A 22,022-nucleotide genomic window follows, 5' to 3' on the forward strand; every position below is an offset into this window, starting at 1 on the left:
GTACTACAAAATCTTTCCTGCATGAAGTCAAGAACCCACACATATAGACCAGCCCATGCAGACCAACTTTGGGCCTGTTTCCCTTCCAGTGACAGTATCAGAAAGTAATATTTAAAATGCCAAAACTGGCAATGATTTTCACTGTCCTGACCAACATCCCCAGTAATTCTACATGTTTCTGATATTTTAAAGTGAGGTTTTCCAAAATTAATTCTAAAACTTCAATTATTCCAACATAAACTTTTCTCCATAAGTTTCAAGTGTGGTGAGGGAGATGAGAAGAGCAATGTTTTAAAGAGCAAGGGCCAAAAGGGCTGAAATTGCCCAAGGTCATAGTGCTAATAAATGGCTGAGGCAGGACATAAACTTGACTGAGCAACTGAGCCTGGACCTTTTTTAAAATCATTATATTATCAAATTGAAACTTTTAATGAGAAAACATGCAAGTTCATAGTTTCTCATAACTGTTGAAGTTTCCAGGCACAAGTCTCTGTTACACCCTGGATCACAATATGAGATGGTTTGCTGACTCTGAGTATTTTGGTTCTTTATTTGTTGGCATATTTGGTCTCTTTGAATTGGGAGATGGAAAACCATTCTTTATGTACTAACTTCTTAAATATTTCCTTGCTTCTTATCTGTTGCAGTTGTGGGGGCTCTTGTTTCTACCGTGCTCATGGATAAGAAAAACCAACATTATTAAAATGTCCGTACCACCAAAAGCAATCTACAGATTCAATGTAATCCCTATCAAAAATGCCCATGGCATTTTTCACAGAGCCAGAACAAATAGTCCTAAAGTATATATAGAACCACAAAAGACCTTAAAGAACCAAAGCAATCTTGATAAAGAAGAACCAGAGGGTCATGCTACCTGATATTAAACTATAGTACACATAGATTAATGGGACAGAATAGAAAACCCCAAAATAAACCCAACTATATGGTCAATTAACCTGTGACAAATGAGGCAAGAATATACAATGAAGTAAAGACACTGTAATGGTGTTAGGAAGACAGGACAGACACATACAAAAGAATGAAATTGGATCACTTTCTTATACCATATACAAGAATAAACTCAAAATAGATTAAAAACTTAACTATAAGATTCAAAGCCATAAATCTCCTGGAAGGAAACATAGGCAATAAAGTCTTTGACATTATTCTTAGTAATTTTTTTTTGGATATGTCTCTTCAGGCACAGGAAACAAAAGAAAAAATAAATAAATGGGACTACATCAAACTAAAAGTTTTTGCACAGTGAAGGAAAATATTTACCAATGACACATTTGATAAGGGGATAATATTGATAATATAAAAGAAACTCATACAACTTAACACCAAAAACAAACAAACAAGCAACCTGATCAAAAAGTGGGTAGAGGAACTGAATAAACACTTCTCAAAGGAGGACATAGAGATGATGGCCAATAGACATATGAAAAGATGTTCAACATCACTAATCATCACAGAAGTGCAAATTAAAACCACAATGAGATATCACCTCACACTTGTCAGAATGGCTATCACCAGTAAATCAACAAACAACAAGTGTTGGTGAGGATGCAGAGAAAAGGGAACCCTAGTGTGCTGTTGGCTGCAGATTGGTGCAGCCACTGTGAAATGCAGTGTGGAAGATTCTCAAAAAAATTAAAAATAGAATTACCATGTGACCCAGCAATTTCACTTCTGGGTATTTATTTTTAAAAAAACACCCTAATTCAAAAAGAAATAGACATTAATTACAATAGCCAAGCTATTGAAGTTTCTATGAATAGATGAATAGATAAAGAACAAGTGGTAAATATATAAAATGAAACATTATTCAGACATAAAGAGAATGAAATCTTGCCATTTGATCCAACATGGATGGACCTAGAGGTTATCATGCTAAGTGAAATAAGTCAGAGGGAGAAACCCATACCAAATTATTTTTGCTTATATATGGAATCTAAAAAACAAAACAAATGAACAAACAAAATAGAAACAAACTCATAGATACAGAGAACATTTTTATGGTTGCCAGATGGGAGAGGGTTTGAGGGAATGGGTGAAAAGGAGGAAGGGATGAAGATGTTCAAATTGCCAGTTATGAAAACAGTCATGGGCAGGTAAAGTACAACATAGGGAATATAGTCAATAATATTGTAATAACTATGTTTGGTGTCCGAGGGGTACTAGACCTATTGGTGTGATCACTTTGTAAGGTATATAAATGTCTAATCATTATGTCGTACATCTGAAACTAACATAATATAATATTGTATACCAAATGCAATTAAAAAATTAAAATGTAAATAGAAGTTATAGGGATAATAGAACAAGTAGATGGAGTCTTTAAAATAGCTGTTATAAAAATGCTCAGAGATTTAAAAGAAAAATGAACTTAATAAGGAGCAAAGTGGAAATCTTTTGAGTGAATCAAATAAAACTTTTAGAGTAGTGAAAAAATTCCCTGGACAGTTAGTCAAGCAAGATGAGAAGGACATCCATCCATATGGAAGGATAACCCAGTGGATGACGTTGGGGCCAAAGAGGGAAGAGGATGCTGTCCCTAAGAAGAGGCAGCCAGAGTGGGATATCAGAGCCTGATCAGGACAAAGAGGGTGAACCAAGGAAGGGTACGATACCAGGGGTCAAGTGGGATGTGGAAAGTCACTATGGTGAGGGAAGGGTGGCATGGCACTGGGTAAAGAGACTACAGAGTATAAGGAGGGCATCCCTAAAGAGGGGCAGCCTATGCATGGGTGTCAGCACCTAAGTAGGATAAGGGGGCATCTATGTAGGAAGGCACTTGGTGCAGAGTTGTTTTTTATTTATTTATCTTTTTAGTTCAAACAAAGTAAGGAAGGCAACTACATAGTGGGAAAGGCAGCCGGCCCAGGATGTCAGAGTCCACTTGGTGTGAGGAAGGCCTCTCGTAGGAGGGCAACCGGATAAGAAATGCCAAAGGCTAAGCAGGATGAGGAAGGTATCCACAGGGAGGGGACAGGGGGCAGAAATGTGTATAACTGGTTATACACAGGGGAAGTGAGCAAGTAAGTACATACAGTCAAACTTCAGTTCTCGACTGTCTTGGTTCTCAAATAATACAGTTCTCAACCAAGCTGTTCACAGAAAATAATGTCTCGGTTGTCTAACAAAACTTGGTGGTCTCAATTTTCTACCCAACAACCCTTTCATGCTGATATCTGTATGATCAGGTATGCGTCTCTCAGGCAACAAAGGATATTCAGTTTATTTTCTGCATATAAAATTGTTTTATTTTAAAAGGTAAATCTTTATATATAATTTTAAAACATAAAATTTCAAAGTTCCCAGGCAAGTCAATCACACAAAGCTGTTTACAGCAGTAAAGAAGCGGTAACATTTCACCAATGTAAAATCGCCACAGAATTCGATTCACAACTTGGACCTTCAAGATTCAAGTGTTTTATCCCATGCAGTAATATGTGGTCAGGTTTAAGACAAAATTCCTCTTCTGGATAGCTGATTCTCAATCAAGTCATTCTTTTTTATTTTTTTTTAACTTTTCTTTTTTTCTTAATTTTTTAAAATTTTTACTGTTATTCAATTACAGCTGTATGCCTTTTCTCCCCATCCCTCCACCCCACCCCAGCTGAACCCACCTCCCTCCCCCACCTTCACCCTCCCCGTTGATTTTGTCTTTGTGTCCTTTATAGTAGTTCCTGTAATCCCCTCTCCTCACTGTCCCCTCCCCATTCCCCCCTGACTATTGTTAGATTGTTCTTAACTTCAATGTCTCTGGTTATATTTCGTTTCCTTTTTTCTTCTGTTGATTATGTTCCAGTTAAAGGTGAGATCATATGGTATTTGTCCCTCACCACCTGGCTTATTTAACCTAGCATAATGCTCTCCAGTTCCATCCGTGCTGTTGAAAAGCGTATAAGCTCCTTCTTTCTCTCTGCTGCGTAGAATTCCATTCTGTGAATATACCATAGTTTTTGGATCCACTCATTTGCTGATGGGCACTTAGGTTGCTTCCAGTACTTGGCTATTGTAAATTGTGCTGCTATGAACATTGGGGTGCACAGGTTCTTTTGGATTGGTGTTGCAGGGTTCTTAGGGTATAATACCAGCAGCGGAATTGCTGGGTCAAAGGGCAGTTCCATTTTTAGTTTTCTGAGGAAATTCCATACTGTTTTCCACAGTGGCCTCACCAGTCTGCATTCCCACCAACAGTGCACTAGGGTTCCCTTTTCTCTGCATCCTCTCCAACATTTGTTTGTGGATTTGTTTATGTTGGCCACTCTAACCAGTGTGAGATGGTACCTCATTGTGGTTTTAATTTGCATCTCTCTGATGGCTAGTGATGCTGAGCATCTTTTCATATGTCTCTGGGCCCTCTGTATGTCTTCTTTGGAGAAGTGTCTGCTCAAGTCCTTTGCCCATTTTTTAATTGGGCTGTTTGTCTTACTGGAGTGCAGTCCTGTGAGTTATTTATATATTTTGGAGATCAGACCCTTGTCTGAGGTATCATTGGCAAATATGTTTTCCCATACCTTTGGTTTTCTTTGTATTTTAATGCTGTTTTCTTTAGCCCTGCAGAAGCTTTTTATTTTGATGAGGTCCCATTTGTTTATTCTTTCCTTTATGTCCCTTGCTTTAGGGGATGTGTCTTTGAGGATGTTGCTGCATGGAATGTCTGAGATTTTCCTGCCAATGTTTTACTCTAGGACTTTTATGGTGTTATGACTTATATTTAAGTCTTTTATCCATCTTGAATTTATTTTTGTGTATGGTATAAGTTGGTGATCAAGTTTCATTTTTTTGCACGTAGCTGTCCAGATCTCCCAACACCATTTGTTGAAGAGGCTATTTTTGCTCCATTTTATGCTCCTGCCTCCTTTGTCAAATATTAATTGACTGTAAGGACTTGGGTTTATTTCTGGACTTTCTGTTCTGTTCCATTGGTCTATGTGCCTGCTTTTATGCCAGTACCAGGCTGTTTTCATGACAGTGGCCTTGTAATACAGTTTGATATCAGGTATTGTGATCCCTCCTGCTTTGTTCTTCTTTCTCAAAATTCCTGCAGCTATTCGGGGTCATTTATGGTTCCATATGAATTTCTGAAATGTTTGTTCTATATCTGTGAAATATGTCATGGATACTCTAATAGGGATTGCATTTAATGTATAAGTCTCTTTGGGTAGTATGGCCATTTTGATGATGTTAATTCTTCCAATCCATGAACATGGTACATGCTTCCATTTGTTTGTGTCTTCCTTAATTTCTTTCTTCAGTGTTGTGTAGTTTTCTGAGTATAGGTCTTTTACCTCCTTGGTTAGGTTGATTCCTAGGTACTTTATTTTTCTTGTTGCTATATCAAATGGGATTTTTTTCCCCTGATTTCTGTTTCTGCAGTTTCACTGTTGGTGTACAGGAATGCCTTTGATTTCTGAGTATTGACTTTGTATCCAGCTGTTTTGCCAAATTCATTTATTAGGTCGAGTAGTGTTTCGGTGGAGTCTATAGGATTTTCCATGTACACTATCATGTCATCTACAAACAGTGACAGTTTCATTTCCTCCTTTCCAATTTGGATGCCTTTTATTGCTTTTTCTTGTCTGATTGCTGTGGCTAGGACTTCCAGTACTATGTTGAATAGGAGTGGTGAGAGAGGGCATCCTTGTCTTGTTCCTGATCTTAGTGGGAAAGCTCTAAGTTTTTGTCCATTGAGTATGATGTTGGCTGTAGGTCTTTCATATATGGCCTTTATTATATTGAGGAATGCTCCCTGTATTCCCACTTTGCTGAGTGTTTTTATCATAAATGGGTGCTGTATCTTATCAAATGCTTTTTCTGCATCTATTGATATGATCATGTGATTTTTGCCTTTGCTGTTGTTGATGTGATGTATTATGTTTATTGATTTGCGAATATTGTACCATCCTTGCATCCCTGGGATGAATCCCACTTGGTCATGGTGGATGATCTTTTTAATGTATTGCTGGATGCAGTTTACCAGTATTTTGTTGAGAATTTTAGTGTCTATGTTCATCAGTGATATTGGCTTGAAGTTTTCTTTCTTCATTGTGTCTTTATCTGGTTTTGGGATTAGGATGATGCTGGCTTCATAAAAAGAGTTTGGGAGTCTTCCATCAGTTTGGATTTTTCAAATAGTCTGTGAAGGATAGGGGTTAGCTCTTCCTTAAAGGCTTTGTAGAATTCTCCTGTGAAACCATCTGGTCTAGGGCTTTTGTGTGTTGGGAGTTCTTTGATAACTGCTTTAATTTCGTCTACTGTTATTGGTCTGTTCAGGTTTTGTGCTTCTTCTTCATTCAGTTTTGGAAGATTTTATTTTTCTAGAAATGTGTCCATTTCACCTAGGTTTTCAATCAAGTCGTTCTTTATCACCATCATCTCACACAGTAGGACAGCTGGCTGCATAGCCATTCATGCCCCAACGTTTACCCTTGCCAATGTTGACAATCCAGTATTTATTGTGAATTGATTTTGCTCCTTCAAAGCCATAGCCAACCACCAGAATGCTGTGGTCTAGGTTTCTGCTGCTGCAGTGTGGATCATAATAAATGCCTTCTTTATAGAACCAGAAGCTAAAACAGCTTGCATCTATTGCAACAGAGATGGCCCCCACAGTGGTCACTGCCTTCATAAGGGACCTCTCCCATTGATGGATGTCCACAAAGTGAGCATCATTGGCAACAGAATTCTCAGGCTTATATTTGCAGGATCCAGCCTTTGCATGATATGGATAGGATTCCTCTGAGTCCAGACCTCTGTTGGACTTGACATACTGGAATGCATTGTCCATTAGGCCATCATTGCAGTCTTTATTGCTTTGAGGCTGAGAGCAGTTCACAGGGTTCTGCTCACTCAGTGAAATAAGTTTTCCAGTTTTCTGGAACATCTGTCCTTAAAGGGCACCAGTTGCACTAAAAGCCCAACGAGAACCACAGTGACCCTGATTCGTCACAGGAGGTACATAGCATTCCTCTCTCCAGTCCACAGTTGGGATTTCAGCAAAGAGAGGTTCCTGGAAAACTCTTTTCTTTGTACTTCTGGTATTGAAAGCCATTCATCACCTGCCTGGATTCTTCATTGGTCATGTCACCAAAGGCATTTATTGCCAAGGTGAAGATATGTTTCCCTAGGTCATATTCCCGGTTGTGCAAGTGAATCATTTTCATAGTCTTCTCCCACACTGCTCTCCTCAGTCCTTCTTCATTCAAGCTGTATGGTTTCATGTGCACTGCCTTCTGCTGGTTCCATTGTGCATCTAAACTTCCATCAAGTTTTGGAGCAGCTGAACCTATTCCTAAGTAAAAGGCAGTCAAGAAGAGTAAAAGATACTGTTTCAAAAACCTGCAGTGGGTAGGGTCAGCACATGCAGGTCCAGGGATCTTCCAGGCTGGAGATTCAGTGTTCAAATAAATCATTTCTTGAACAGTTTTCCAGAATGAATTAAGTTCTAGAACTGAGGTTCCACTGTAAATTAAAAATAATGAGAGCTGAGATTCTCACTGTTGGAGAATGACATTGCAAGTTGGAAAGCGATAGAACTAGAAATGAGCCCCGTGGTGCTAAATTGGAACTGGAAGTATCCATGTGCAGTTCAGGTCTTCAGGATGGAGAGGTATGTAGATGTGGGAATAAATGTGTGTATATGTGTACTACTTATAGTCTCTAGTTAGCAATGAACACAGGTAGTGCTCAAATTTGAATTCTATCTACAATTTTCATTTAAAATAACTTGGGGAATCGCATCAATGTGAGGCAAGGGAGGCACAAGGAGTACAAGGGACCCTGGGACATTGTGCTGTGCTGCAAAGTAAGAAAGTGCTCAAAAGGATAATGCTTACAGATCAAAAGGACACTGAAAGCAACTGGAAAGGGCTCCCACTGTCCAAATCTGGGACACTTTGAACACCAAAATAAATAGGAATAGTAAAGGATTATAAACCAGTGAATAAAATGGAAAGCCAGGAGTCCATGCTGTTATAAATAAACTAACTGAGAAGTTGATGAGGAATGGGAATGTTTATATATTTTTAAAGTAAGTGCCCCAAAAAATCCATACCAGTTGCAAAGGGGGAAACTGAATAGTAGAGAAGCTTGGCAGACAGTACCTTAATCAGGCGGTCAAAGTGTACGTCACCAATCATGGACAAGTCCAAATCCTGTGCCACTGATACAATGCAGTGAGAAGAGCACAGCATGATATATCTGTGATATTTCTAAGAAAAAAATGCACAACCTCAATACATCCTTGAGACAACTTAAACGAGCTCAAATTGAGAGATATTCTACAATAAAACTGGCCCAGTCTTCACATCAAGGGAACAGTTGCAGACTGAAGGAAACTAAGGAGATGTGACAATTGTTCTGTGTGATTGCGGACGGGATCCTTTTGCATTTTGGAGCACTGCTAGAACGAGTGGAGAAACCTGAATTGGGCCTGAGGATTTTGAGGGCTGACTATAAGAGAATGTCCTTGTTTATAGAAAACACACTGATAACATTAAGGGTGATAGAGTATCGTGTCAGCAAGTTACTCTTAACTTGCTGAGGAAAAAATGTTCCTTGTACTATATTTGCAACTTTTCTGTAAGTTTGAGGTCATTAAAAATAAAGTAGCCTTCTTGGGCACTCCTGGTACTGCTTGTGTGCTCTTTCACTATGGACCTGGTACCTCTTTTGTGAGGTGGCTGCTAAGGAAACTCTAGTGCTCACCATGGCCGATGAAAACCCCAAGGAAGGAGCCTAGACTGCGAACAACAATCATTAATTAGAAGGTGGAGAAGCAGGATGGTTCTGTGGTACAGTTTAAGATTAAGAGGCACACACCTAATGAAAGCCTTTGTGAACAACAGGGTTTGCCAATGAGGCAGATCACATTCTGATTTGATGGGCAGCCAGTCAATGAAACAGACACACCTTGGAACTGGAGAATGAAGTTACAATTGATGTGTTCAAGCAGCAGACAGGAGGTATCCACTAAAAAGGGACTCTGCTACTTTATTCCAAAACTCTGTTCCTCCACACCAAGAAGACATTCTCAATCAAATACTGCAGTTCGGTTCTACTACATCCTGACTACTATAGTATGTAGTAGTTTTCTCTATTCACTCATTTCCCCATTCCTATTCCTTTATTGTACATAATGGAATGTATGTGCAAAAAACTAAAGTATATATATACATATATAAAGTGTGTGTGTGTGTGTGTATACTGGCTAAATATAATTTACTGCTTAAAGCAAAATAATAAATTATATTGTAGAGTTTATACATAGAAATAAAATATATGGCGATAGCAAGAAAAGGAAAATGAAAGCATACTCTTGTTAGGTTCTTACATTATATGTGAAGTAGTCAAAAACTATTTGAAGGCATAATTTGTAATAAATTGAAAATACATATTGTCAACCCTAGAGCAGCCACTGATAAAATAAACAAAGAAACATTAGCAGTCAAAAGTGTAGGAGTTCAAAGACAAAAGACAGCTACATAACTGTAGAAAGGAGTTCATAACTGTCTGGCTTAGGAAAACAGCTAAGAATGACATAGTAATGTGACACAAAAAGAGAAATAATTAGGACAAGAGTGATAGACTTTATTACATAAGGCTTTAAAAGCTTGTTCATCAAAAGACTCCACAGGCAAAACTGAAAGCAAACATCAAGTGTGGCGGTGGGGGAATCTCAAATATATCCCAGAAAAAGGGTTCTTATTACCAATTTGTTAAGAGCTATTACCAGCTATCAAGAAAATTATAGGAATTCAAGTTTTAAAAAGAATAATATATGAGCAGGTAATTTATAAAGATGGAATAATGGGCAAAAATATCTTTTTTTAAAAAGATTTTATTTATTTATTTTTAGACAGAGTGGAAGGGAGAGAGAAAGAGAGGGAGAGAGAAGCATCAATGTGTGGTTACCTCTCATGCACCTCCTACTGAGGACCTGGCCCACAACCCAGGCATGTGCCCTGATTGCAAATGGCACTGGTGACCCTTTGGTTCACAGGCCAGCGCTCAATCCACTGACCCACACCAGCCAGGGCAAAAATACCTTTCTCCAACTCCATGATATATGTAAAGTACAAGATTAGATGATATAGATATAGATACAGATATAGATATAGATATACACCTTATCCCCCAAAATAACTTAAGCTCAATTCTGTACATTTAGAAGGGTGGATTTAATACATGGGATTTTATAATGTAAAGCTGCCATTAACCAGAATAAGCCAGGTGCCACTTTACAACTGTTCTACCATTTATCGGGTAGTCCCAGCCAGTGGAAATTACTTATCCATCAAAATATGACAGAATATAACCAGTATTTGGAATTAGGGCTCAGTTTTCAGAGATCATTTCAATGAGCTGGAAGATATAGATACATGATTCTTGCTTTTATGAATTCACAATCAAAGGAAGAGAAATCATATGCATAAATATTTTAAATAACTGAAAGTTGCAATAAGACAAGTCCCATGCACATTCCAGAGTAGAGGCATGACTTTAAGATTAAAGAATTAGAGATTAGAGATTAAAAGGTAAGCATTGGGTATCTAAAATCTGTTGCACCTTAATGATAATATATGTTTGAAGGAGAAAGAAAAAAACATACTTTTCATCTTATTTCTTACAGCTTTAATTTCTCCATTTTGATTGTTGTATTTATCTAATAGCCATCCAAATGGATAGCCTCCAAAAAAAAGTGAACCCCCAGATAATTGTAAAAAATATATTTCCTCAAAATATAGCTTCCATTACTCATGTAAGGTTTATAAAACTACTCTTTAAACAAGCATCATGAAAATAACTACTTAAGACAAACTCATACGAACCTGCAATACTGCTCGTTCTGGTAGTAGTGAAATGTCACATTCAGGAGTCTCACCTACAAAAGAGACTTCAGACAGACTTTGTTCGGGAGGAATGGCTTGTTCTTTAGCAGCTCTTTTGTATTTTATCTTGTTTCTCCAGTTTTTCAATTGAAGTTCATGTTTTAACAACTGCCATGAAAATAAATTACAAATTCCATGGAATTGTTATAAGGTTCAAATGAGATGATATATATAAGGCACAATGCTTGACACACCGATAGACTGTGTTAAACATTATTATTATCATTAGCACATGAATTACCATCATCCAGAGCATGTTTCATATTCTCTGAACCACCAAAGCATCACAGATCATTTCTATTAGTTGTCATATAACATTGGCATAGGCAGCCACCCTGAAAATGTGGCCCAGCTCCTTTTTTAGAAACAAGAAAGTTGAAGCCCACCGTGTCAAGATTCTGGTCACTACAGAACTAGCATTTGGGTCATGAAAGGGAAGTAGTTACCAGGAAAATGAAAAGGAAACTCAGAAAGAAAGAATTTGGTGATTTGCCTGACTTATCATCACAGAAAGTCCCAATTTTAGCTTTTCATACACTCTTGAAAGCTGCATAATAAAGGAAGAAGCCTTGAGGGTAAGTAAGTGTTTCACTCATTCACACACAAACATACACACACGCAATTTTATTTTAATATACACATACATATTAGAGCCCAAGGAAGAGCATGTGTTGGAAAACTAGCATGCAGAAACATTCCGTGAGTCTCCTCCTGGTGCACACCACCATCCTCACTCTACCTATATGCTTGCAGAATGATTGTGTAGCCAAAAATCACATAGCTAGAAGAAAATGTTTTCTCTAAATACCCAATTAATGATACAATCATATACATGCACATTAAGGATAATGCTATTATTTTATATGCAATATGCATTATTATATATATATTAATATGTGTCTACTGTGTGCAAAACATTATGCTCAGTGTATAGAGCTGCTTAAGAGAACCACACTGCTCTCAGGGCTGTTCAGTTTAAGGGAGGTATGCAAGGGGCAGACTGGTCAGGTTGTGTTACCTATTTCCCCATTGGACAATCAATGATCAGACATGTAGGGCTGGAGTCAAAACTCTAGGGTACACAGAGTGGTGGAAAACAGTGAGCGAGCACACTTAAAACAGTAGTACCCAAAGTATAATTACGTAATTGGCAATCTTGAAAATGTAGTCCACAAAAGCCAAATGCTAGAGATATCCTGCAACCAGTTCACTACCAGTAAATGATAAACTTCTAAGGAGCAAGAACTATGCTTTAGACATCTCATATCTACCACAGACTCTAGCACTGTTTCAAGCATTATATGAGCAATAAATCTTTTCATACTCTCTTTTCAAAGGTGTGCGGTATCATCAGTCTCAACATCTGAAAACCAGTTTTCGGTGGGATCTTGCCTTCCACAGGGGCAACCACAAAACAGAAGGTTTAATTTCTTCCTATTTTTCTTTCTTTTTATCCCAACTTTGCATTTCAAAGAATATTAATAATATAACTACAAAAATTTCCAGTATGTTTCTATGTCTAATCCTGTAGTTACTATGAATATTCTAAAATATTAAATAATAATATATTAACAGCTTAAGCAAACTAGAGATATTTTTTAGTTTGGAGGAGTTTGCTCAGGTCCTCCATTTTAATTGCTGTAATTCCTAGTGGGCGTCCCAGTTAAGAATGATCCTTTAAGCTTAGCAATTTAATAATTTTACAAATAATTTAATATTAAGATCATAATTTATTAAATTGATTGTTTAAAAGAATAATTAGCAATTTAATCTCTAGAAAAAACAAATTTATTCCATCTTTATTATTTATTCCTCTATTATAATCATATCAGATAGTTTCTCTTCCATTTTAAATATCTATATCCATCTAAATACTTGCTTTAAAAATCCTCAGTATCTGTATAAGAAATTTAGACAAAATGTTAAGAGATTTTTCATTGATATTCATAGTTGAAAAGAAACAACAGAATTTATTAGGAAATCTTCTGGGTAGCTGAAGTGAAATTTAAATTATTAAGTTAAAAGAACAAACACCCCATCTAAAATACATAATAGAATTTTAGCATTTTCCACATATAGCATTATTATCTGAGGAAACATCAATATAACAGCAAAATTTTGTTTCTAAAAAAATAAGTTTCCAGTATACCATACCAGCTCATATTCTCTCTTTTGATATTTATGTCTTGCTTTATCCCTCCATTTAGTTAGGATAATTATTAGCTTGTTACAGTGGAGTATCTGTTGTATCCGCAATATTACCTCTGAAAAAAATTATTAGGTTACTATATATAGTTCAAGCTGTTCCCCAAAAAAGTGTTTAATATACTATCATGTTCATAACATAAACCAATGTTGTGTCTAATAGTTTTTGTTTGATTTTTATTATAGCTGAAATTAATTCGTTTTTACAAGAGTAGGTAGTACTCCTGAGATTTTATTAGCTTATAAACATCACCTTTTCCCTTAGAAATTAAGACGTAGTAGATGTAATAAAATGTTGAGACATGTATATACTGAGGTCTGTCCAGAAAAAGTCCAACCATTGTTAATTTAACAAGAATGATTTGTGCAACATGGATGTAACCTTGCAGTCAAAGAGAGCGGACTGGAATGTGCATGTGTGAATGATGACTTCACTGTACTATTCAATGGGGGCAGTAGGTGCTGTTGAGTGAGCATGTGTACTGTGTGGCCATCACATTGAAAATGACTGAGCAAGTAGAGCAACAAATCTGCATCACATTTTGTGTTAAGCTTGAGGATTCCTCAAGCTTAAGTATTAAGGAAAGTATTCGGATGATTCAGAAGACCACAGCTATGAGCAACTGGTGACTGGCAACTTCATCACAACAATGCACCCACTTATGCATCATGTCTTGTGCAGAGTTTTTTGGTGAAACATCAAATCACCCAGGTGGCTCAGCCCCACTACAGCCCAGATTTGGTGCTCTTGACTTCTGGCTTTTCCCAAAACTAAAATTACCTTTGAAAGGGAAGAGATTTCAGACCATCTATGAGATTCAGGAAAACATGATAGGGCAGCTGATGGTGATTGGGAGAACTGTGGGAGGTCCCAAGGTGCCTACTTTGAAGGGGACTGAGGTATCATTGTCCTAAGTACAGTGTTTCTTCTATCTTGTATCTTCTTCAATAAATGTCTCTATTTTTCATAGTGTGTGGCTGGATACTTTATGGACAGATAATTTCTTTTCTAAACAATTCTGTTCTTTGTAAAACCAGGACTTCCCAATTTATTCATAGAAATACAATTATGAAGTAGTATTCTGATTTAGGAAAAATTCCTCCGATTAAATAGATTGTCCAAAGCTCAAATACAGGGGCCAGGAAGGAGGATGACAGAGGCAGGCCTAGGGACACCCCTCACAGAAGGCAGTTGCTTCTTTGTGTCAGTAATTGCTTCCTATCAGAAATAGAGCCCATTCCCCTTATGTAAAACCTTCAACCTATCTACTCTGACAGCAGCTGATCAAGAGGAAATGATTCTCTGATTTGTAGCAGCCAAAATCAAATCAACATCTGGTGAACTGGATAAAATCTAAGCAAAAGCCTGAAGTTCTCTATCCCTGCACTTAAGATCACATACATGCACTCTCCACACCTTACAACTATCAAAGGTTTAAGTAAAAAGAAAATTATCATTCTTTAAGTTTCCTCATGTTATCTTCATTAAATGAAATGTCTATAAAGAATACAAAGCTCTGTACAAAAAATAGGCAGTTTTGGTACCTATATATGATATACCAACTATTATGTAAAAAAAGCTCACAGTGGATCCCTATTTATACTTATATTTTCATGTATATCACAAAAATACATACAGAATTTTATTTTAAATATGCCTGTTTTCCATTACTAAAAAACCTTTGCAACAAATTTCATTAAATACTTTAATTAGTGGCTTTATACTGCATGACAATTCTCTAGATATAAACTTAATAAATTCTCTAGTATAAACTATGCTTAACTGTTAAGCTTTTAAAAATATTTTATTTATTTATATTTTTAGACAGGGGGGAAAGAAAGGAGAAAAAGAGGGAGAGAAACATTAATGTATGGTTGCCTCTCATGTGCCCTACTGGGGACCTGGCCCGCAACCCAGGCGTGTGCCCTGACTGGAAATTGAACCAGCAACAATCCTTTGGTTCACAGATGGGCACTCAGTCCACTGAGCCACACCAGCCAGGGATTAATTGTTAAGATTTTTGTTTGTTTGTTTTTATTCTTTGAATATAGGAATACAGAAAATAACTGCTTCTGTGTAAGGATTTACCTTTAAGTTGTTCTTTTTGAGCTTTCACATAAGAGTGCCAGTGATGAAATACATATTTTTGAAGTCTGAAATTGTTATATTTCATTGCTCTTTTCTTTTTTTCAGCCAGAATGTCTTCTTTATTTGTGCGAGGTATTATTGCCAGGTCTTTCCAACTGCTACAGGCAGAACATAGAAAAAATAATATTTTAATGTTATGGCAATACATTATTAAATAAATTGAGAAAGAGAAAAAGTAATACCTCCTTTACCTCCAAAAACCATAGCATAGAAAGAAATCATTATATTATTTTTATTGCTGTATTCCTAGCCAGTCTTTGCATTTCCTTTGAGCTCACACTACCCTTTTCTACACTTCTGAAGCCCAGAAAACTCTTAAATCCAAAATTTTTCTTTTCATAACTTACATAGAGGCAAAACAGACATGACCGAGACTAATTTTGCATCAAAATCTCTCTGCATCTGACACATGGCTGTTCATAGCCTTTCTTCATTTTATTTCATAAGAATGTGTATCTCACTGTAGAAATACTAATACATTTAAATGTGTTTGGTTCCAATGTGCCAGCCTAGACACCACTGAAGATGTTATATAACATAGATAGTATTTACAGAGATGACCTTCATAAAATTATTTTTAAAAAGGAATCTAAATTCCAAAACATATCTGGCTCCAAAGCTTTCATATAAAAGAATTATGGATCTATATTTTCAATTTTGAAGTTTTATTTTTAAAAAAAGACAAAGTGACACCTTGAATAAATAACATATTTTAAGTAAGTAAAAGCTAACTAATGATAAAAAATAAATAATAAAAATGGTGGAGACATGATTAAATAGATAAAATCAGCACAACTGACCAAAAGTGAGCTTTTCTTCATATGGAGACTATCAAGAATAAGAACACAAAGAGGAAGAAATTGTATATAAAAATCACATTCTTACCAAAAGTGGGTCTTTACTAAATGTCCCGTATAAAAAGTACATGCTTTTATCATCAATTCTGGAGTCATCTAAAATGAATAAAATAAGAAACATTAGAAATAAATGCAGTGTGCTGACCACCTCTGGGCAGTACACAGGGAAATGAGACTAATGGCTGTGTCTGGGGAGCATAACCTGAGTTAGGAGACAGGAACAGACAGGAAGAACTATACACCATTTATATAGTTTTGAATTTCATTGTGTATACCTATTACCTATTTTTTGAAAGTTAAAAGCACAGCTTAAAATTTTCCCATTATATTGTGCTTACTTTAAAGCATCTTAAGGTAAGTGCTATGGCGTTGCTGTTAGCAGCTGTGTTGATAGGAGTGTAGAGTTGTGGGCCAGCTGGTCATGGTGTCACTATTAAATCAAATGCTTTTGCATTCTCAAGAGAATAAAATGAGATTTTTCTTTTAAAAACACCATACAGAAATCCCTCTGTTACCAAAGCAGATATTAAAACCATAAATTAAAAATCTAAACTGAGGAATATGCTGAAAAGATGCAATTTACCACTTGCGACTATTCATAATAATACACATTAATATGTGGGAACAGCTAAGGATTGCTGAAATTGTCTGTACCTCCTATCCATTCTTTAATATATTAACACATTTATTATATGTACATGGCTGCTGTAAAGTACTAATGATGTGTATTTTTCTCTTATGTTATTGCCGCCCTCTTTACCATACAAATACACAAACGTATGGTTACATCTATTTGTTATAGAGATGTTTGATTCAAATCCATTTCAACTGCCCTGAATTCCGAATTCTACTTTTCTAAGTCAACCTTTTTTCACCCTTTGCACATTGCTGTAAATCTTTGTTAAGTTAGTAATCATGGATTTATTTCATGCATACAACAAAGGCCCTTGGGCCTCCTGAATATGAAATTCAGTAATGATATTTGGAAAGCTTCACTTTTGATGGGCATTATATGCTAATTATTCTTGTGGTGAGGGAGAATGTAAATCACTAAAGTCATTCTTTACTAAATTATGCTAAATTCTGCTTTGTGGGGTGAGGTGGGGAGAGGAATCCAGATAAGTAAAGTAAGAATATTGCAGATATCATAGAAGGGAATACAGAACCAGAAAAGTAATGAGATGCAGAGGCAAAGGCAATGTCATCTATATTTCTATTTTTCATTTCTGCTGTTGGTCCCTCAATTTCTTAAGCCTAACTTCTTTTTAGATGATATAACCTGGAAAGAGCTATATAAATATCTACACTGAATGGCACAGTTCATAAAATATGAATATATTATATAGTCAAATGAATAATTCAAAATATTATGCTAATAATGACTTTGAAAAGAAAATTATAATTCAGCCACTTGAACTTGACTTTTCTAATGATCAACTCTAAATCAGCATAAAAGCTTTATTTCTAGTCTATTGTTGAGTTTGTAATTGTAATATTCCCTTCTTTTAGTACTTCTTTCCCTAAATTCTTGTTTTAATTTCACATAAATTATTCACCCTGTTAAAAAAAAAGTAATAAAATTAAAATAACCACGATTTTTCCTCATTGTTGGCATCCTCTTATTTTCTCCACTGGAAAAAGTGCTTTAAGAGAGCATTTCCACAGGATGGTGACCTACAACAAGCACTCCAGGTCAGCGATGCCCTGTCCCCAGCTTGGGGTTGGGCATGGGTCAGCCCAAGGCAGCTCAGCAGCACCTCTGGCCAGTCTAACTACCAGTCACATGCTGGTACACTGGGGAACATGCTTTTATTCCCAATGCTCAAAGTTTTCACACTGACTCTCTAGCAACATGCTTTCTACTCTTCATAGCCATTATATATTGGTTAAGGTTAACTCCTTGTGATTGGAAAATATTCTCTGACCTTTTTATTCCAGCTGGCAGTGCACAGCACAGAGTAGGAGCTCAACAAATATGTATGGGTGGATTGAATTAGACAACTGCCTAGATGTGGGCCATTTCTCTGCCATGTGGCCACTACAAATGGAGTGTAAAGGATTCAGACATCTTTGTGGGGGAAGGTGCTGGGTAAAAAACAACGTGGTGTTGGTACAGAGGACCTCAGAGTGAGAGCCCTATTTCCAGGCCCTCATAAACCCTTCACGCCAATTTCCCACAAGGGCTGCAGCACATGGGCACCTGCTGGTTGCAACCGAAGAGAGGGGAAGGCGTGAAAGGTTCATCACCCTATGACTTCTGAGAGTCCAATTATATTGTAAGACTGGTTTCGAGTCTGAAAATTCTTTAAAGAGAAAATTTGCCCATGGGAGGTAATTTCTAAAGTTAAAGAGTGGCAAAGTCAAAGTAATACATTAGTTATAAAAAACTTTTTCCAACATTTAGTTAGACTTTGACATTCCTCTTTTCTTTTAGATCTGTGGTCCCCTCTCTAGAGGTTGATCAGAATCACCTATGAAACTTTTTTAAACTATCCATGCTCACTGCCCCACCTTCCTTAAGGGTCCCTCAAGTCCACCGTGTCTAGGGATTACCACTATGATGAATCACTATTACGACTAAAACTATGTCTTATCCCTCATGTACACTGGGGACAGAGAAATGTGAAGGCCCTCTGTATTAAGCTGAGTTCCAATATGAACAATATTATTAAGCTGAGTTCCAATATGATACAATATTATTCAATGAAAACACATTCAACTTAATGTCCTAGTTTCAAGCAAACCTTTTTTATAGCTGGAAGAAAGATAAAAAGAAGTGAAATACAACATGATTTGGGCTTAAAAAGTATTTTATTTTTAAAAATTTCAAACTTGCAGAGAAGTAGAATGAATATGTAATACCCATAGTCTACATTTAACATTGTCAACATTCTCCCATACTTGCTTTTTCTATTTTGAAGTACATAAAATACATATTTCTATATATCATGACATTTTATCCCTAAAGATACTTACTATCTATCTCTACACACATTTTCTTCACAACTACAATTCCATTTTCCCACTTTAGATAATTAGTAGTAGTTGTTTAATATCTACATCATCTAACACCCTCACCATATCCAAATCTCTGGAATGGTTTCCCCCAAATGCCTCATACAGTTACGTTCAAACTAGATCTAAACAAGGGTCACATATTTGCATTAACAACTCAGCTTATGTGAAGAATTTTCCACCTTTTTTCTTCACTATTCTTTTCTGAATTTTTCAGCACTTAATGAATATTAGGAGCAAGGAAAGGATGGCCCCAGTCCAAACTTGATGAATTCCATGATCTGAGCACCTCTACTGCTTTTTAAAAATAAGGGTTCTATGTAAACATTTTTGTTTTAAATTTGTTTTGACAAGAAGAAGGAGTTTTCTTTTATCATTTGAAACAATGACTAGAATGGAGGGGGCAGGGGACCACATGGCATCTGTCTTAGCCCAGTGGGCTGGGGCCCTGAGCCTTAAGTAAGAAGATGCTGCCGACAAAATCCAAAAGGACTGCTCCCATGAGGCACAGGGCACTGTTTGCTCAACGCCAGTAAGGAAAGGCTTGTGTAGAGCACACACAGCACAGAGCCATCAAATTTTGTGTGGCTTTCAATTTTAAAAATTTGAAATAATGTGGTAAAACTATTATAAACGTCTTACATTATGACAAATTTTGAAATACAATCCCTCAAAATAAATTTTATCAAGAAGCATTTCCTTTCAAAGCTGGTGGCAAAATGAATTGAAAGTTTTAAGTTCTTATTTTTTAAAAGATTTTATTTATTTATTTTTAGAGAGAGGGGAAGGGAGGAAGAAAGGAAGGGCAAGAAACATCAATGTGTGGTTGCCTCTCACACTCCTCCTACTGGGGATCTGGCCCACACCCCAAGTATGTGCCCTGACTGGGAATCGAACCAATGACTCTTTGGTTTGCAGGCCAGCATTCAGTCCACTGAGCCACACCAGCCAGGGTGAAAGTTTTAAGTTCTTGCTACACAGTGGTACTATTTTGGCTGGTAAACAAATTGGGCTTTAGTGTTGAAGTGCAAGTTTGACTTGGATGTCTGCAGTGATCACTGGGTAAGGTTTGAGTAGAGCAGAGTCCAGAGAAAGGAGCACTATTTTGGCATCTTAAGGATTTGTGGTTGAAGAAGCCTGAAGTGCCAGTGAGACACTGAAGCTCTTGGAAAGTCTGGAGCAGCAGTGCCAAGGCTCCACCCTCAGATGGCTTCATGGTTTAGGACAGACACACAAAAGAAGATTTCTTGAATTCACATGGGGCAGCTTTGGGATTCTCAGAAACAAATGATTGGAATTTTAAGGGGAACTCAGTCTCCTGTATCATGAAGATAGGGGCTAGAGGAAGTGAAATTTGGAGTGTTACTATCAATAATGTCCTACTTGTATCCCAGGCTGGTCAAACCTGGGGAAATTTTGCAGTAAATGAAAATATAATGAAATACAATTAGAAATCATAAATGCTAACTTATAGATACTGAATTTATGGTTTTTAATGGCAGTAGTAATTAACAATAGTAATTTATGAATTAATTTTTAACTTTGTATTTATTATTTATGAGAAAATGTATATATTTAAATAATACCTATAGGAAAAAGTTTACTTCTATAATATTTGAAGTATCTAGTATAATATTAGAAATCTGATAGTACTCAAATGAAAAGTAAATAATTCTTTCATCACCACTAAACCAGCATTACAAGAAATGTTAAAGGGAATTCTTTAGGTGGAAAAGAGAAGGCCAAAATTAGAAATAAGGTAATATATAAAAGAAAAATCTCTCCCTAATAAAGGCAAGCATATAGTAAAGGTAGTAGCCCAACCATTTATAAATCTAATATGAAAAATATTTTAAAAGGAATAAGTACATACCTATCAATAATTACTTTAAATGTAAATGGACCATGTGCTCCACTCAAAAGACACAGGGTGACTGAATGGATTAAAAAATGAGACCCTTACATACACTGCCTATATGAGACTCACTTCAGATCAAAAGACACACGAACGGAAAGTAAAGGGATGGAAAAACATATTTCATGAAAATGGAAATTTTTAAAAAGCTGGGATGCCAATACCTATATAAGACAAAATAGACTTGATTTTTTAGAGAGTAAAGTTTTTATTTCCTCTCCAAGAAAGGAGAGGGGCATGGTGTAGACAGATACACTAGCCAACAAAATAGACTTTGAAACAAAAATTACAACAAGAGATGAAGAAGGACCCACGAATTCCACTCTGGGCATGTATCTGAAGAAAACAAAACACTAATTCAAAAAATATGTGCACCCCTATGTTTACTGCAGCATTCTTTGCAATGGCCACGATAGGAAAGCAACCGAGGTGCCCGTCAGTAGTGTGTGGGTAAAGAAGAAGTGGCTGTGTGCACGTGTACGCACACACACACACTGGAATATTATTACTCGGGCAGGAAAAAAATGAAGTCTTGCCATTTGCCACAACATGGAGAGACCTAGAGGGTATTATGTTAAGTGAAATAAGACAGAAAAATACAAATGCTATATCTTTTGCTTATATGGGGAATTTAAAAAATTGAACAAATGAACAAACAAAACAAATAGATTCATAGACACAGAAACACTGATAGTTGCCAGAGGGGTGGGGAGATCGGCAAAAAGGTGAAGGGGAGTAAGAGGTACAAACTCATACTTATAAATAAGTTACAGGGATGTAAAGCGCAGCAGAGGAAATACAGTCAATAAAATCACAGTGACTTTGTATGAAAAAGCAGTAACTTCGTATGCTGATGTATGGATGCTGGACTTCTCACGATGATCATGGTATAAAATGTCAAATCACTATGTTGTTCACCTGAAACTAATATTATCGTATGTCAACTACAGTTCAGTTAAAAAAAGAGCTTTACATTCCAG

The 22,022-nt window shown here is 36.5% G+C and overlaps 1 protein-coding gene and 2 pseudogenes across 2 annotated transcripts in view; 1 reads left to right on the forward strand and 2 right to left on the reverse strand.

The window, feature by feature from the left end:
• FBXL13 (F-box and leucine rich repeat protein 13) overlaps positions 1 to 22,022 on the reverse strand; it is a 287,440-nt gene that overhangs the window by 231,434 nt on the left and 33,984 nt on the right. For both annotated transcript variants that reach the window (XM_045193852.3, XM_024558073.4), the window contains exons 4-7: positions 16,141 to 16,208; positions 15,196 to 15,353; positions 13,056 to 13,165; positions 10,842 to 11,009 (exon numbers count right to left, since the gene is read on the reverse strand). In XM_045193852.3, coding sequence (XP_045049787.2) covers positions 10,842 to 11,009; positions 13,056 to 13,165; positions 15,196 to 15,353; positions 16,141 to 16,208 — 504 coding nt within the window. The remainder of the gene's footprint in view (positions 1 to 10,841; positions 11,010 to 13,055; positions 13,166 to 15,195; positions 15,354 to 16,140; positions 16,209 to 22,022) is intronic.
• Positions 6,309 to 7,424, reverse strand: LOC112302166 (procathepsin L pseudogene; annotated as a pseudogene).
• LOC112301936 (small ubiquitin-related modifier 2 pseudogene) lies at positions 8,720 to 8,986 on the forward strand (annotated as a pseudogene).

The sequence above is a fragment of the Desmodus rotundus genome, chromosome 6 (genome assembly GCF_022682495.2).
Source record: "Desmodus rotundus isolate HL8 chromosome 6, HLdesRot8A.1, whole genome shotgun sequence".
Lineage (NCBI taxonomy): Eukaryota > Metazoa > Chordata > Mammalia > Chiroptera > Phyllostomidae > Desmodus > Desmodus rotundus.